Consider the following 12,102-nt stretch of genomic DNA (forward strand, 5'->3'; position numbering starts at 1 on the left):
TAAGGATTAACTGCAGTGGTGTTTTGCACTTTCTTTGGCATTTTCATGTTTATGTGATTCCACCGCAGTGATGGCAGAGAAGAAAAAAATCTGATGACAACCTTAAAGCCGGGAGAGGAGGATATTGGGATGGTTTTGCACTGACGCATTAGTCAGGGCGTCTCAGTTTTTAAACAATAAAAGAATAATGAAATCCAAAGTGTTACAACGAAGTAAAGAACATGAGCAACAACACACACCTTCCCCCCCCCCACCCGCACTTATCATCTAGTTAATTTTGAGTACATCATTTGAAGTTTCTATTTTACTCTGGATGAGTAGCTGACAGTCTTCAGCAATCGGCAAGATTCACTTTCAAGTCAGTGCGACTTTGTCACATATAATCCAAAATGGAGAAATTTTAGATCTTTAAGGTTGGATCAATGGTGAGCATATTCCAACACTTGACATTTGCCAAAATCGCTTGAAGGTGTTTGGGATTTTACTGTGTTTCATTAATATGAATAGTTATTGTCAGTTGCAACTAAATATAATTCAAGAGATTTTGGACAAAAATTCCCATGAAAACAGTGTGAAAGTGTTCCTGGTGTGTTGCACTTAGTTGACCAACAGAGGGCCCCCCACAAACCACTGCCAAGTGTTGTTTTCCAAGTGTCATACAGTGAAGACACAGAGTTGGAGGCAAAGCTTTGGGCCTTACCGTGAAATAAGCTTGAGTATATTCAAACCTGCTGCTTCTTGTCAAACAAGTTAGCTGAGGTCAGTGCAGTTGTGAGCGCCAATGTGAGCGTTTTCATGTAAAGGCCTATGAGGGGATTCATCCTCCTTGTCTGTCTGTCTCACTGCCTCCAGTTGATTTAAGTGGGTCAAAGTGTCTCCACTTTCATTGACTGCACGAGTCAAAGAGCAGCAGAGCCGAGAGCCATTACAATCACACTCGATTGTCGAATAGCCGGTATAAAAGAATAATTGGACCTGTGAGTGAAGGAAATCTGCAAACCCCGATGAGGACAAAACGGAAATACTAGTCAGGGCTTGCCAACCTGACTAAATGTTTTAGTCTGCTTCAAAGTAAGCTTTCTACTTTTCAGGCAGTTTTCGATGCAGTCGTGCTGTCATGTCAATGAGGACTTGATTTGTTTTTATTCCCCCCTCTGCCGCTGTGTCCAGTACCAGGAGCTGGGAAAGACTGGTCACCAAAACAAGAGAACCACGCTCAATTTGCTCCCGCCATCTCCTGGAGCACATGCTGATGATATGATGTTGTGTGATGATACATGGAGTGCGGTCGAGAGCCGACGTGGCGAGCTGTGGTGGCATGGCGGGGTCGCGACTGCGGAGCGGGCCAGCGGGCCATGAAAAGCAAAGGGCACGCCAGCCTGGATGAGGATCACAAGAAGAAGAAGAAGAAGAAGGGGGAAACAAGAGGAGGGAGCAAAGTGAGAGGAGCCTCTGGGTCTGCGGGGGCCCCCCCTGTGCAGGCGGCGCTGGCCGGGGAGCAACATCACTCACATGGCCCCGTGGACACACACAAGACTGATCTAATAGGGGCTTTTTACACACCTAAGAATGCCCGACAGAACAACATGTCCCCCAGCCTGCAAATAAAATTATGTTCAGCTTCCTTTTCTCAAGGTGTTGCTGATTTTGTGCATGCTCCATCATTGTATGTTTTATTTTTTTAAAAGGATGCTCGTTTTTCAGGAGTAAATTTTCTAGTGATGTATTTTAAGGGGGGTAAAACTAGACACAAAGTCTACATTAGCTGTTCTTACCACTGGTTTGGTCCATGCAGGAGATGACAGGTGGAAGACTCAGTTGTTCTTGTGTACAGGGCTCATGTTACCGATGTCTGCGCCGCGTGCTAGTTTGAAGAGCGACATTACTGCTGATCCGCTGTCAAAGGGTAAGTCTAACCTGAGGGACGGAGGGGGAGTAGAGAAAGAGACTCAAGTTAAAGGTCACAGCCGCTGACTCCATTGAGGGAAATAAAAAGCTCAAATGTCTTGCCATTTGCACTAAAAGGGTAAAGACGCCCGTCAGCACTTATTTCAATCTTTCTGATAATCCAACACTGAAACAATTATGAGATGAGATCTACTCTAGATAAATGGATTTTGCTCGAAAACAGGAAGTCATACCCAGCTGATCAGGTTATTGTATCTCAATCGAATGTACCATAGAAAGTACATTTTAATTTGTGGTTACTTATACACATACTTAACCAAGCAGAAGCATTTTCTTAAGAACAATCTCATAATTGGAATATACTTACAACCATACACGGGGTACATGCAGTTTACTATTGTGAACACATTGAAACATCATCTGCAAAACACTAAATCATCTAACTTTAGTAATATATCAGTTTGTAAATATATGAATTCGATGCAGGAGTGCACACATGGAACACATTACAAAAATGACACTACAGTGTAACTAAATAGGTTTAACGGACTAGATTTTCAGTTGTGAGACAGAATGTAGACCAAAATGTGAATGAGGGAAATTGTTGCCAGAGGTTAGTGTACTGACCCTTGGCCCTTCGAGCCACACGGTAACAGTTCCACTATCACACCTAAATGCAAAGACAAAATCATACACAAAAGAGGCATTAAAATATGATTTTATGCTGTACTTAATATTTAGGACATTTACACTTAAGTGCTTCAGCACGGATCAAATCAATCAATCAATCAATCAATCAATCAACCAAAAGCCTTATTGTTATTATTTGACTGTGCATACAACGAGAGAACAAGTGCAACTCAACAAGATAAAGTAACTCAGATGAAATATTTACATGGTGATGAGGAGAAAAGATATGATGGGGGGAATTTTTCAAAACTGGCAATAAAAATCAGAATTCCCAAATGTGGGGGCATTTGCCCATTTTGCAATGGGATGATGATTGGGGTTCCCACACAGAACATGTTAGTTAGGGACAATGAAACCACCTTACACTGGAGCCACATGTCTCCTGCATAAACAAACACATTGCAGCTCAGCTTCTGACAAGCCGATACCGATATGTGTAACTAAATAAAAAAAAAGATAAAAATAACTTCCACTTGAATTCGAACGACATCTTCTCGGCTCTTCAGTAAGAGCCAAAGTACTAACAAATGTCAATATTTTTAGAGTTGAGTAATTAATTCTTTGACACACGTTACTGTTGCACTTGTCTGTCATTGGTTTCCTGAAAATACGAGAACATTCTGATTAAAAGAAATAAAGTCGTTATGTTTCATTTGAAATGCATTTAAATCTAAAAGGCAAGTTTCTTTCTTTTTCTTCTCTTGCATTTAATTCTCTGACTGGATAAACCTGACCTTGTATCTAGAATCAAAGTACCAGACTCACAATTATTATTTTTTTTATATATTTGACAAGTGTGTGTGTGTGTGTGTGTGTGTGTGTGTGTGTGTGTGTTGTGTGTGTGTGTGTGGTGTGTGTGGAGGGGTGGGGGCAGTTATGGCCTAGTTAAACACACATATAGCCCGCTGGAAAATAAGTTTGACAATGGTGTTCCAGGTTAAGAGGGCAACCTGGGCTGTTGAAGCACAAAAACTCGTCTGAGACCTAGATCAAGATATTAAGGTTGCCTCGTAGAGGCAAGATGACAGAGGGACAGACACGTCCCTGCTGCATCTTCATTTTTGCTTTGCACTCTAATTGACCCAAATAAAGACGCAACAGAGCCTGCAGGGGCGTAAGGGACCGGCCTTCACAGTCGCATTACAGTCACTGGCTCGACGAGATGGAACTCTGCTTGCCTCGGAAAAGCCCATTTGATACTACGCTCGTCCAATCAACGGATGGCCCCCAAAGCTCCCCCAGCGTGACTGGACGTTTCACTGTACTGTACTGCTGCTTCCGTCGTCCTGTCCCTGCAGTCCCGGCTCAGCGCAAAAGCAAACGCAGCGATGCTTCACAAGGCTGCTTGGACTTTCTGGGGGTTTTCCCAACCCTAGATTGCGGATGGCATTGGCTTGATGTAGCATTTACGCGGCCAGAACATGCAGAAAAAGCTGAGTGATTCGCAGACTCCTCGCTTGTCATCACTGAGGGGGTCGTCATTTTTCATCGACAACCTGCTGGCCTCCGGGGACCCACACGAGCAGGATAGTCTTTCCGCAAGCCGCCGAAGCGTCGCTGGGGTGAGAGACTCTGCCGGCCTGGTCTCGTCCGCCCGGCGCGGCATCCTGTGCGCGCCGGCTCGGGGTGGCTGCAGCCCAGCCTCGTCCCTGTTGTGCGCGGCGCCGCTGCTGCACTGCTACGCCGGCAACGCTGCCTTGCTCTCCAGAGCTCTGGACGCACCTCGCAGTGAGTATCGCACATGCAGCAAACTGAACACAAGTCGCAGATTTTGCACCTCACCCATTTCAAGTTAATTACGCAATATTCCCTTGCCCTTAAGAGCTTTTTTTTTTTTTTTTTTAATCATGCGAGATCCATTGTGAATAAATAGCGCCTGTTCGCATGAAAAGAAATCGTCGGTGTGTTCAGTGCAGTTTCTTAACATAATCCACAAAAGACTTGTTTCACAATTTATCATAATGGCGACGGCTTCCCATAAATTGGTTGGAATTCAGAGGATTTCTCGCATTGCGCTTACATTGCAAAACAAAACAACAAAAGTGTCTGCGTCCATGCCTGCATGCGGGCCAAGTCACACAAAGCGCTGAATTGTTCTCCCCTCTCAGGTCCGTGCGCCAATGCGAGGTCCGAGTACATGTGCGGCTCCGTGTCGACCAGCGACCCAAGTTCTCCCGCCTTATCAGAACCGATCACAGACGACAGCTTCGAGTCCGACAGGAAATTAAGGCACAGCGACCTGACGGACGACCACGACGAAGCTCAGGCTGGCATGGACGCCTCCTCGGAGCCTAATCCGGCCCGGAAGAAGAAGACCCGGACTGTGTTCAGCCGTAGCCAAGTATTCCAACTGGAGTCCACCTTCGACGTGAAACGGTACTTGAGCAGCTCTGAGAGAGCCGGCCTGGCCGCCTCTCTCCATCTGACAGAGACCCAAGTCAAGATCTGGTTCCAGAACCGGAGAAATAAATGGAAGCGCCAGCTGGCGGCGGATCTGGAAGCTGTGCAGGTACCCAACCAAAGCCGGCGGGTTGTCAGGGTCCCCATTTTGTATCACGACCGACCGGGAGCCCCTCCTGCGCTGGCTTTCACCCTGAGCGGACAGCAGGTCTTCTCCAGCTGTATGGCGTCCCCGCTGTCCTCCTTCGCCCACTCCATGAGTATCCTGAGGTCGCACGTGAGCGGCCTGCTTTAAAGACCTCGCAAACGGGAAACTGGTGATTTCCTCCCCAGTGCAATAAGACGAGACAAGTGCTGTGAGCATCCAAAGGGACAATTATGCTCCGAAGTCAAATCATGTTTGTGTACCGGGCTTGTTTCTTTGCTACAGTCAGCATATGATGATGTGTAGAGCGGGTACAGTGTACTCTGTTTGAATAAGCAACTATTTTTCGCCAAACGTTTATATTTGGAAAAACACTCACGTTTTCATTATTATCATTTTTCCCACTCAATAAATGAATATAAATACTCACTCTTTCTTATGTTTACTGACTGGTGTAAACAGCAAATGTTTGGGAACAAGATAACTTTAAAGAAAAACTAATATGTTACAAAGTCAGGATCACTGTTAGTCTTTTTTTTTCCCTCCAGTATAAAATGTTATATATTTTTTTAAAATTCCAACAAATGAACAAATAACAAAATGCTCTACGTCATTGTTTAAAATAAGGGTCTGCGGTTTTAATTATGAATTAAGATGAAACGGCACAAGAAAGAAATAGATTTATTCCGTTTTAAGATAGTAGTATTTAGTTAAAGTCTGGTAAATGTCTGATGTTGTACAAGCAATTAAAAAATGTGAACAGTGAAATTAATCATAACAGTAAAAAGGGGTGGCTAAATTATGATTAATTATTATCCAGAAGACTATTCATCGAACTAATAGCACAATAAGATTAAACTGAATGCACAGTTTAATCAAAGCACGTCAAGTCTAATGTTCAACTAATTAATCTTACTGGCCAGTACTTACACCTGCACAGTAATAACATCCAAAGTCAAATGTGTATCAAATATTTGGATGACTTTAGACAGATATTGTTGCTGTTTTCATGAACACCGCAGAGATGTGATATCAACTACGTTTCTTTTTCTGTGTTCTTTGCATTTACGAATTAGTAGAAATGCTTGTGGGAGCGTGTTTCTAATATTTCGGTTGCTTCACAGCACCAAGACGATGGCAAAATCTTTTCTAGTGAAAACTTCTGCTTTGTCTTTTGTATTTGTTAGAGTGCAACATCTATTTTGTATGATCTTTTCATTTTGAAGAGTTGTGCGGGCGAGACACAATCACATGAACGCATAGCACATGCGCACACACTTCGGTTTAATGCAATCTGTGGGCAGTTTTAGGGTGGGGCGGGGGTGCAAAACAACCTGTGCAAGCGTCTGGCCAACGTCTAGATAGAAGGTTGATTAAGAGTACGTGCAAATGTGCGCCCCAGTGTGAAATGACATGTTAGCGAGCAGCAGCAGCAGCAGTGGTTCTTGATGGAGAAGATGTAGCTCGAGTGGGAGAGAGCTGGGATACGACGCTGTCGTTCGCATCGCATCCCTTCGCTGTGATTGGTCCACAGCGTTTGTCAATTGGACCAATGAGCGAGGGCCTCGAGCGCCCCATCCAACGTGATGTGAGCGCTGAGGTTCCACACTGAGCCTCCCGAGCCAAGCAGTGGATGCTGCTATGGTGTGTGCACCGTCCGATCCTTAGTGCCGATCGCTAGCGAGAAGTAAACAACCGGGGTGTTTACGCATTGGAGAATATGAGTAAAGTGGACGCGCCATGTCGTCCCAGCGCCTCTCTCAAGTTCACCATTGACAACATCCTAAACCTGAAAACAAGCGGGCGCGCCGGTGACAGCTGCCGAGCCCACGGAGAGCACGATGACTCGGCCACGGCGACGTGTAAAGGCCGCATCCTGTCGAGGCACCTCGACGGGTCCGGAGCCCACCACAGGCAGCAATCGGACGAAAGCGGTAAGGGCTAACGCGTTCTTCTTTCGGGCAACTTAGTGCGAGAGAGGGTGAAAGCAAGTGTTGTTGTTGTTGTTTTTTTTTTTTTTTTGTTTTTTGTTTTTTTTTTTTGTTTGTTTGTTTGTTTCAGACTGTAACCGCGCGGGCGACTCGGCCACCGAGAACGGTGGCGCGGTGGAGGCGCGCTTCGAGAGCGGGGACAGCAGCTGCGACGACTGCAGCTCCACCACCACCACCGCCCCCGCCGCCGCCGCCGCGGAGCCCCTTCAAGCGGACAGCTCCGGCAAGAAGAGTAAAATGATGACGAAAAAGAAAACGCGCACCATTTTTTCCAAGAGACAGATCTTCCAGTTGGAGTCTACGTTCGACATGAAGCGCTACCTGAGCAGCGCCGAGCGCGCCTGTCTCGCCAGCTCCCTGCAGCTGACCGAAACTCAGGTGAAAATATGGTTCCAGAACCGCAGGAATAAATTGAAACGGCAAATCTCCAGTGAAATCGACGGGCCGGTCAGCGACTTCCCAGAGACGGTGAAGCCAGTGGTGCTAAGTCAGCTGCCGGCCTTGTACAAGGAGAGCAGCCTGCTGGGGAGGTGCCTCATGCCCATGCCGCTGCCCGTCGTCTACCAGGGTTCCAACACGCCTTACCTCTGTTTCTCCAACACCAGCAAGTACTTCAGCCTCTATGACGGGGACGTATGACGCGGCCACCGAGCCGCATGAGCAAACGGACACTTTTGTTTGTGCCAACTGGAGCATTTATGGCGTTCAGCCTTCAGTTCAAAGGGCCGGGCGGACACTGGCCCCAAAGGTTCAAAAGAAGGATGCAAGAAGTAGGAACAGAACACACATGAGCTGTTTTTCCTATTATTTATTTATTAGCCTGGCTTTGTGTAGGCCCAGCACTTACCACCCGAAAAGACAATACATAAATATCTAAAAATTGCAGGCCTAGCAACTGTTAGCCTGGCCGTGCATGGCCTACTACATCATTAACATCTTTTCTTTTCATGATAGACCATTATCACTGTTATGATCGTCATGATTATTATTATTATTATTATTTCTATAATTCTCAACAACAGCCTATGCCACCAAAGAAATTAATACACTTTGCATGTATATCCAATATAACGGCTTTTGGATTACAGAAATTATGTATTTAAATGAATGTCATTAACATTTTATTCTCGCATGTCTATTTTTCCCCTTAATTAAGTATAGCTTACACTTACGTTACTCTACATTTGCCTTTAGGCTCATTACAGCATTTACTGCAACTGTAATTAAAACCTCTTTATTGAAGAAAACCTTCACAACTGGTTCAATATTTTCCGCTGACTTGTAAATCCATGCAAAATGTTTACAATGTAAATATGTTTTGCATTTTACGTGAAATAAGACCTATAAACACTGCTTTGACAAATTCAATATTTCAACATAGACGACAAACTAAAACGTTGCCTTCAGAAAAAATAATAATAATGAAAATGACAGTAGTACATGCGCGCTATGAAACGAGAAAGAAAATTATATAATTAGAAGAAATTACTGTGAAGTAGTTGAATCCTGTTTAACCAATGACTTTCCTTTACTTGGCAGATAACATCCGACCATTTTCTTTTATTTCCATGTATTTAAAAAAAAAAAAAAGGACCAAGTTACAACTCTCCAACCATTTGGAAGAAATCTTGGACATTAAAAAAATGAAATGATATCAAAATTGATATGACTGAATGTATAATAATAACATTAATAATAGTTTTCACGAGTATGAGTCCATTACCTGTGAAGAATCACTTTGCTTTTATTATTAAATAATTTTGTACGTCAAAAAAAAGGATCTCGGAAAATATTGAAATTATTAATCACAACAAAGCAGACATTTGGTACATCGAAACCTCCTCAATCACTCTAAAATCTGCTCTCTGTTGTCTTATCATCAGGTAATCTTCACAAACCAACAGAACTAAAACTGAACGTAGAAGATGAATTCCCACTCCCATCAGATGTTTTTTTTACGGATATATATATATATATATATATATATATATATGTGTGTGTGTGTGTGTGTGTGTACGTGTGTGAGTGTATACACACACACAACACACACGTTTACAATTCTGAATTAAACCTAGTCGTAAAACAGTAAAAACGCCATATTACTACATCGTCTTCATTCATCTAAACATTTTAGAGGGGAAAAAAACATTCAAATACTGTATTGTGTTGTTTTTACCTAAAGACCCCCTGCCTTGAGTTGGAAGTCCGTTGACTCCATGAGTGAAGTCCCTTTACCTCTAGTGCACTTTTCCAGAAGACTTACGCTCTATGAGCTCCACCCTAGGCTACTAAATATGCAAAACAAGCATGAAAGCAATATAAATGGTAAAATGATACTAGTTATACTATGAAAAGGTAATATCCTGCTGCGCTTCAGATCAAACACACATAATATGTAACTCAGTTGTGTTTATTGCTGATGGACTTTATCTACATTATTGAAATGAAAGGGGAAATTTACTGTGTGACAGTCTGAGCAAACTACAAGACTAACTTAATGTGGATATGGGGAAGCCAGCTTTCTTTAAATAAACATCGCTACAGTAACACTCATCATGGGAAAAAAGGCAAATGTGTACTTCTATGAAAGGGTGTAGTAAGTGGGAAAAAAAGGAGGTCGGTTATGTCCAGCAGGCTGTCTCCACTTTAAAAGCTGCAGTGCTCACTCGGCTATAACTACTCTGAAACCAAAATGGCCAAAAAAGACTATTCACTGTTATTGGGAGAAAAAATTCTGCATCAAAATGTTCAAAAAGCAAATAAACTATTCATTGTTGTAATCTACTTGATCATGTTCTAATGACTTCGATGAATATTTGGTCAATACATCCTTTTTATTCCCAGTACAGTGCGCTCAGAGCCCTGATTGTATATGTACTGCAGTTATGACTGAATGGGAGAGGAAAACTGTGTAAAAAGGGAGGGGGGGAGCTCAGTCAGAACCATTTGATGAGTGTGTGTTTGTGTTGGAAATACTATGACCACGTTTGTATTTCTGCACGGGTCTGCGCCTCTGTAAAGCCGAGGTCTGGGTTCTCAGACGCAAGGAAGTGCTGTTCCTAATGGTTGCAGAGTGTATCCAAGAGTGACCAATCATGTGCATGTGTGTGTGTGTGTGTGTGTGTGTACGTGTCTGTGTGTACGGACACGCACATTACGTCCGTGTAAAAGTTTCTGGCAGCTTGTTTCTGCATGACTAGATGGGGGCCCCCCTTTCTCAGATCGCCCGTTTCTTTAACCTCTGTTGACCTCTTCTGGTCATCTGACAAAGGTCATCACCCAAGACAAATGGAGAGACTGTCCCTGAACATGTGTCTGGTAGACAATAATAATCTCAGCAGAATCCTGCGTTTGTTGAGCCAAACCAAGCCGAGCCTAAACTTTACAATTCGCCCCAAGACAAGCGCAAGTCCTGTTGCAACAACCTGTAGAAACATGGTGGAAATGCTGCAGTGAAAACATTTGTCTTAACCTCTGATTCTCAAACAGAATCCCATCTGCGACGCTGGTTGAACCTCAAATGAAAAAAAAAAAAAAAAAAAAGAAAATTCCCATTGGAACTAAAGTAGGAATTCCAGTGTTGAACTGTAAAAAATAGATGCTTTTGATCACAAGTGGACCACGTGAATCTCCCAATACATTCAGTCACATTGGTTGACCTCCAACCTGTTGTAATTCCACAAAAAACTATCCCGTAGGTAACGTTTCCCAACCTTTACTAAGCCAAGGCACACATTTGACATCAGAAACAACACGTGCTATGCCACCAAAAAGGAGGTGTTCTGAAATAATGGCGATCTGGTGTCAATTTGGTCAGAAATTCACTTTGTGCATGCATGCCAGAATTTACTAATTTGTGTTGATGCCAACAAGTCCACACGCTGATTAATTGCACCTTTTGCCATCCATTGGCAGAATATTTTACTGATCTTCCTATTTGTTGCTGGCATAGAGCGATCAACACAGATACAATTAAATACTTCATTTCAGTTTTGTAAATTTGGATTCTTTTTTATGGCACACCAGTGTGCCACATCCCACTGGTTGGCAATCACTGCGATAGGAAATAATATAGTCAATTCATTTACCATTATTAATTGTATATGGGTGGGACGGTGGGGAAATCTTGTTAGAGCATTAGCCTTACAGTTCTGAGGACTGTGGTTCAAATCCCGGTAATTTGCTGTTCTCTGTGATTGGCTGCCAACCAGTTCAGGTTGTACCCCGCCTCCTGCTCGAAGATAACTGGCATAGGCTCCAGGACTCCTGTGACCCTTGTGAGGATAAGCGGCTAATAAAATAGATGGATGGATAATTGTACATGCAATATTTTAACTCACATTAAAATATTCCAAACAGTCATAAAATTTTAAAAAGTGAACCACCAAATAACAAAACTATATAATAAAACTAAAATGAAGTAAAACCACTTGCCCTTTAGCCCTCCTGACAGATACTCTAATTTCTGGTGAGGGAACAGAAAGGGTTAACAACTGCTGTCACCTCGTTTTATTTTCTTGAAGGTGTAGCTCAAATTAATACAAATTCTCATTTCCAAACTCGCCTGTTTACAGATTTTTATTTTTGAGGAACATATCTGTTCTTGTTCTGTGAAAAACTTTCCATTTGTAATTTTTTGTAACATGGCAAAAAAAAAAAAAGATAATACTCACAACATTTTGAATGTATTTTCATGACAAAATACTATCTACAGCAGAAGTAATCAACTTTTTTGAAATTGAAGAGCTTACTGGTTACCAGAGTCAACTAACTGACACACACTTCTGAAACAGCAAATATACTCATATTACCTTGAATGAATGTAATATTATTATTAATGAATGATATTAATCTATGTAAAGACATTGCTCATGTTGCCTTGTCATAATAATTAACAAAATTTAAAAAAAAAAAACTTTATCAAGATAAGGAACAGACAAAAATTAAGATACAACATTTAATTTTGGT

General features: G+C 42.6%; 2 protein-coding genes across 2 annotated transcripts; both read left to right on the plus strand.

Annotated features, from left to right (window-relative positions):
• Positions 1-4,019: 4,019 nt before the first annotated feature.
• On the plus strand, positions 4,020-5,293 carry hmx1 (H6 family homeobox 1). The gene is made up of 2 exons (XM_061830729.1): positions 4,020-4,326; positions 4,707-5,293. Exons 1-2 carry the CDS (start codon positions 4,020-4,022, stop codon positions 5,291-5,293), a joined length of 894 nt encoding a protein of 297 aa, XP_061686713.1.
• A 1,480-nt stretch (positions 5,294-6,773) lies between these two features.
• On the plus strand, positions 6,774-8,203 carry hmx4 (H6 family homeobox 4). The gene is made up of 2 exons (XM_061830463.1): positions 6,774-7,077; positions 7,205-8,203. The coding sequence occupies exons 1-2, from the start codon at positions 6,864-6,866 to the stop codon at positions 7,771-7,773; spliced, it is 783 nt and encodes a 260-aa protein (XP_061686447.1). The 5' UTR covers positions 6,774-6,863; the 3' UTR covers positions 7,774-8,203.
• The last annotated feature ends 3,899 nt before the right edge of the window (positions 8,204-12,102 follow it).

The sequence above is a fragment of the Syngnathoides biaculeatus genome, chromosome 9, assembly GCF_019802595.1.
Source record: "Syngnathoides biaculeatus isolate LvHL_M chromosome 9, ASM1980259v1, whole genome shotgun sequence".
NCBI classification, from domain to species: Eukaryota; Metazoa; Chordata; class Actinopteri; order Syngnathiformes; family Syngnathidae; genus Syngnathoides; species Syngnathoides biaculeatus.

Coding starts and splice junctions, on each gene's coding strand:
- hmx1 (XM_061830729.1), top strand. CDS start 4,020: ATGCAGAAAAAGCTGAGTGATTCGCAGACTCCTCGCTTGTCATCACTG. Junction 4,327..4,706: donor AGCTCTGGACGCACCTCGCA/GTGAGTATCGCA, acceptor CTCCCCTCTCAG/GTCCGTGCGCCAATGCGAGG.
- hmx4 (XM_061830463.1), top strand. CDS start 6,864: ATGAGTAAAGTGGACGCGCCATGTCGTCCCAGCGCCTCTCTCAAGTTC. Junction 7,078..7,204: donor GCAGCAATCGGACGAAAGCG/GTAAGGGCTAAC, acceptor TGTTTGTTTCAG/ACTGTAACCGCGCGGGCGAC.